This window comes from Gymnoscopelus braueri (genome assembly GCF_963280865.1).
Source record: "Gymnoscopelus braueri genome assembly, chromosome: 23".
Lineage (NCBI taxonomy): Eukaryota > Metazoa > Chordata > Actinopteri > Myctophiformes > Myctophidae > Gymnoscopelus > Gymnoscopelus braueri.
This window is the reverse complement of record NC_137625.1, coordinates 13,198,026-13,203,597: the sequence shown is the minus strand read 5'-3', so window position 1 is coordinate 13,203,597 and position 5,572 is coordinate 13,198,026. Positions and strand designations below refer to the sequence as shown.

The window sequence follows — 5,572 nt, the reverse complement described above, 5'->3', positions numbered from 1 at the left end:
CAAGCAATTGCAAATGAGCCACCATCATTTAATGATGATAATATGCTCATTCACACTTCACAGGTGATATAGCAATTCAATGCCAGGTAATAGGTGATCATTAGCAGGTAGGTTTGATCGCAGCATTTGTATATGCAAATACATACAACCACTGAAACATTGTCTTTACATACAAGAGCATCTAGCATCATAAGTATTCAATCGCACAGGCAGTGCACCACTGCACCTAGTGCCCACTCTTCCTAGTGCCCAGTCTTCCGGGTGCCCACATTTCCCTAGTGCCCACTCTTCCGGGTGCCCGCATTTCCATAGTGCCCACTCTTCCTAGTGCCCAGTTTTCCCGGTGTCCAGTCTTCCGGGTGCCAAGATTTCCCTAGTGCCAACTCTCCTCCACCCCTCAGTGCCCAATCTTCCAGGTGACCACATTTCCCTAGTCCCCAGCCTTCCTGGTGCCCAGATTTCCCTATAGTGCCCACTCTTCTCCACCCCTAAGTGCCCACTCTTCCAGGTGCCCACATGTCTCTAGTGCCTACTCGTCCAAGGTGCACAGTTTTCTCTACTGCCCAGAATGTTTTGGTGGCCACCTATCCTGTAACCTTTATGGATGGTAGATGTTGTAGATTATACTTCCAATGTTTATGTGAGTGGTCTCAAATTGTGACCATTTCAATCTGTACTAATTTGAGTGTACAACATGAGATGAACAAAGATGTACAAAGAAATAATGTATGAGCCGTTATTGAGTGGGTTGGGGTTGAGAAAAGTATTCAGTCATATAGAAAATTAAGAATAGGGTTAGCCCTGGTCAATATTCCAATATGATAGTGATATGAGATATTTCTGGGATTTGGGATATTGTGATATGTGTTGTCTTTCTGATTTTAAATCGCATATGACCTATTATATATACAAAAGGTTACAATATCAATAGAGGTACATTATTTGGTAAAGAAATATTGTAACATTTGTCCATATTCTCCATCCCTGTAAGAATATAATATTTAGAATACATAAATTGCATGCATGTCAAAAGATGAGTCTGCGCTCTACAGCACTGTGTACACTTCCTTTTTTTATTTTTGTAAACAGTAAACGGTGGAGTGCTCAAAAAAAGAGCTCATTGTATTTGGGATTTTGTGAAAAAGACTTACAGTACATCAAGACAATGACATTAGAAAAACAACAAAACTACAGTGCCAAGTTGGTTTGAAAATTCACAGAACAGCAATCAATTTCTCCCTTTCCCCTCCCAGACAATAAAAACTACATCACCTGAACCTTATTCCTCTTCCTGCCTATTTATATATATAAAAAAGGTACTCAAAACAACACACAATAATGTTACTTTTTTGCACATCCCTAACAAATTCGAGTTGGAAATGGGAACTTTGCAGCATTCATCATTGTCCGTGTTAGGAAACAGGTTGTGACATTACATTCATTCACGACTGATGTCATGTTACTTTTTCTTCTGCATTGACTCTAGTGCTTTCTGCATAGAGGTCATCTTCTTTTCAATGCTGTCCACCTTGCCCACTTTGCTTTCCAAGCCAGCCACCATACTTCTGAATTTTTCAAGCTCTTGTGATGTGTGTTGAGACTCGCTCCCTGCCTTTGTCTCCAGTTTCTCCACCTGGCCGCCCAGGGAGTCTCGTAGACTAGCCTGGGTGTCGCCCAGAGCGGCCATGTTGGACTGCAACTCTTCTAAGCTGGTCCTCAGTGCTTCTAGCTGCTGCTGCAAGCCAGTCCTGGCTTTCACTTCAGCTTCGTCCTGGGAGGCCAGTGTGCTTTCATGGGAGTCATGCTTGGCAAGCAGTGACTCTATTTTGGAGGTAAGTTCTGACACTGACGCTGCCAGTGAATCTCCGATGTCCTCCGATGTCTTGATTCTGACCTCTAGGTCGTCTGACCTTTTCTGTGCCTGTCCTGCTGCTGCACCTAGTTCCTTCTCCACGTTACGAATGGCCTCAGTGGCCTGTTCAACCCCACCTTCCAGTGTCAGGGCTTTGTCTTGTATAACCTGCACACTAGCCTCCGCCACGGCCACAGACTCCCTCAGGCTCCCCGATGTTTCTTGCACCAGTGACCTAACTGCTTCTACTTCCTGGGACAGAGAGGCCACTTCCTGATTGCGGGTCTGGAGCTCGGCTCTCACCGAACCGATCTGCTCCCTGAGCGAATCGGCCTCAGCCTTGGCGGCCTGCTCGTTTGTGCTGAGCTCAGCCACGGTGTTAACGATGGCAACGAGCTCCTGTTTGAGTTCCGCAGGGTCTTCCAGCGAACCCAAACGAGCCTTGAGGTCAGCCAGCTGCCCCTGCGCCTCACCCTGCGCCTCTGTGAACTCCTTGACGCTGGCCGCGATGGAGCCACTCAGCTCTGCCAAGCGCTCCTCTACCGTCTTCTCCAACGAGCCAAAGTCCCTCTCTCGTGCTTCCTTCACCTCACTGATGCTCTCAGAAAGATCTCTGAGCAGGTCGTTCTGGAGCTTGCGGAGGGCTTCCTCCACCCTCCGGTTCTCTGCCTCGCCCTTCTTCGTCCGAGTGACGGCTGCCTCCAGCTCCACCCGTGTGACACTCAGCACTGACTCCACCCCATCCACAACGCTTCTCAGAGACTCCACCTGTAAACAATGACACATACGTGCATATATTAGTGGTTTTCTACATTTTAGTGCCCAAGGCACACCAATGGACAAATAAAAATCTCACGGCACGCCTGTATTCATAGCAGAAATAGCAGATCTACAAGCTCAAAACGCATCGTGGCACAATGCGTTGTGGGCTTGTAGATCTTCTATTTTCAAATTTTGGGGGGAAAATACATTTAAAATCGTTGCCTATCACAGCGTGCCCAAAATAGGACAGGACACTGATATTTACTGACAGTAAATACATAAGAAATAACCTTTTGTATTGTTGAATACAAAAAGGAATAATGTGTGGTTTTCAAACAATCCAAAGGCACATCTGGGCTTGTTTCACGGCACAGTGGGCACACCATTTGAGAACCACTGGACTAGACTGGTTCTTTTTCAAGGCTTCACTCACTGTAGCATACAGGGGCTTTGTTCATTGAAATCAGCCTGTATAATAAACAATTATGTGTCCAGTAGCTAGCATTTACACCAGGAGAAAGGAGAGGTGAGAAGGATTAAATGAATGTGATAGCAAGGTTTTTCAGGCAAAGCAATTTACATGGTTGTTTAAATTGTAATACATCTTCCACTAGGATACATGAATTATGAATACATTCACAATATTAACTTACATTAGAAAATAATAAGTGTTACGACTGAAAAAACTATTCTAATGAGGGTTTTAGAAAATGAAAGATGTAAAGCAAACGTAAAGAAATGTTGAAGACACTGTGCAGTGAATAAAGTCATTACATAACCAGTGCTACCGTGGTAACTTGAGGCTTGGAGGGACAACATTTTGCATCTAGTTTAAACTGGTTTGGAACTTCATGGTTTGCATGCAGTCTGAAGAGAAATGTCAAAAATATTCATGAGGCACCACGAATAAACGTCTAAATGAATTAATTAATCAGTAAAAGACTCAAGATGCAAAACAAAGATTAAGAACAGATCATTTAACAAGTTGGCCCAATAGCTTTATATAAGGATAAGTAAGCTAATAGAAGGCAATCTCAACAAATTGTTTATAAAGCCTAAGCTATCACAGAAGGCAGTCAGCCTTTTATGTGAGATATGGTTTTTATCAGTCATTTACAAATTACCAGTCACATTATGTTCGTCTATATAGGCCTAATTATACTGTCTGGCATTTCTTATAGTGTAGCCTATAATTGCAGGCCTGTATATTTCCTTTAGTTTAGATTTAGAATGATGTTTGTTCGTTTATGAAAAATGTAAAGACAAAGCGTCTGGGGTGGGCTTCACTTGAAGTAGGACAAAAGAAGTAGCCTACTACTAAATCATCTTAAGAGACTGAATTTCAAAACAAAGGCTCCCATTATTTCATTGAATTCTACCTTAAATTGGCTCAAAAATACGATGTTCCTGCATTTAAACTTTTGCAAATGTACTTTTGTTGTGCACTGCCACCTCAGCTTTTCAGTGGGATGGGGTGAGGGGGGCGGGGTAGGTAGCTTTTAGTTTGCCATTTCCTCTTTACACACGACAGCCTGTGATTGCCAGTGTAAACCCATTACCCATCCTTATCTCCCTTGCCCCAGCTCTGCAATCAGTAACGGCGTGCCTGATCTCGCTTGACCTGCCATTATAGTTGAATTAGCTAGCTTTGATTTCTTGATTCGGTAACCGGAAAGCTCGCCCCAATTTTCCCCAGCGGTCGCCCCCAGCGGTTCTTGTATTCTTGTATTTGTTTTAATAAGTTGAGGGTTAGGCATAGTTTTACTGAGGTTAACTTTAGGAATAAGGTTAGGTTTAGGCATTGTTTACTGAGGTTACGTTTCGGAAATACCACCAGGCAGTTCCGAGGACGCCGGGATTTGCCCCCGGGGCGACTGTGTTTAGGGGCGAGCGTTTTTGGTATTCCTTGATTCACAACCAAACCAACCAACCTACCTGTTGAAGAACGCTCTCCGTTTTACGCGTCAGCTCTGCGTGTTCCCGTGCGCTCTCCTGGCTCCTGGCGGTGATCTGATGCACTTCTTCGAGCACTTGCTGGAGATAAATAGCTGCGATGCCCGCGGCGGTTATCAAAGCAATATAACACACGATCGCCAAAAGCTTGATGCAGCTTGAAGAGGACGACCCTGATGAGCCCCCCTGCGGCGCACTACTAGCGCCGACTCCGCTAACCCCGTTGCTGCTGCTTGTTTTGGGGGCTTTCTTTGGCACATCTTCTTGATGGTGGGCCGCCGTTGCAGCAGCGCTCTTGTCGGTGTTGGAGCTGTGCTTTCTGTTCTTCGCCGTCATGTTGCTGTTGTGTTGTTGCTCGGACCTGGATCCTTCTTTGGTGTGACAGTGGACAATAGTTGGACGTAGTTAAAGATCTAGCAGAGCACACATTCAGCGTATCAGTGAGCGCGTCGTGTCTTTCCCGAGGCGCTTTTCAGAGTTGAGGTATGCGGAGGGAGGGGGCGTCTCTGCTTCTAGGACTAGAAGTTCTCCTATAGCTGGGTGATGGGGGTGTAACTATGTGTAGGTATAAGTTATGGTGACTTCATGTTCGATACTCAGTGGTGGAAAAAGTACTCAATTGCTTTACTTGAGTAAAAGTACCAATACTGCAATGTTGAAGTACTCCGTTACAAGTAAAAGTCCGGAATTCAAAATTTACTTGAGTAAAAGTGCAAAAGTATTGGCATCAAAATGTACTTAAAGTACCAAAAGTAAAAGTACTAAAATATTTGAAAATAGCCGATCTACAAGCTCACAACGCGTCGCATCGCGACGCGTTGTGAGCTTGTAGATCTGCTATTTTTTTTTATATCTAGCCTAGATATAAAATAAGGCTAAAGTGGTTAATGTATGTTTTATAATATAAAAATGTATATCTGAAAAGTAACTAGTAGCTAAAGTTTTCAAATAATTGTAGTGGAGTAAAAGTACAATATTTGCCTCTAAGATGTAGTGGAGTAGAAG

At 44.0% G+C, this 5,572-nt stretch overlaps 1 protein-coding gene across 1 annotated transcript; it reads right to left on the bottom strand.

The window, feature by feature from the left end:
• Positions 1–1,047: 1,047 nt before the first annotated feature.
• On the bottom strand, positions 1,048–5,069 carry ckap4 (cytoskeleton associated protein 4). Its single transcript, XM_080421348.1, has 2 exons — positions 4,550–5,069; positions 1,048–2,620 (listed from the first exon to the last, which is right to left on the bottom strand). Exons 1-2 carry the CDS (start codon positions 4,901–4,903, stop codon positions 1,460–1,462), a joined length of 1,515 nt encoding a protein of 504 aa, XP_080277474.1. The 5' UTR covers positions 4,904–5,069; the 3' UTR covers positions 1,048–1,459.
• Positions 5,070–5,572: the final 503 nt, after the last annotated feature.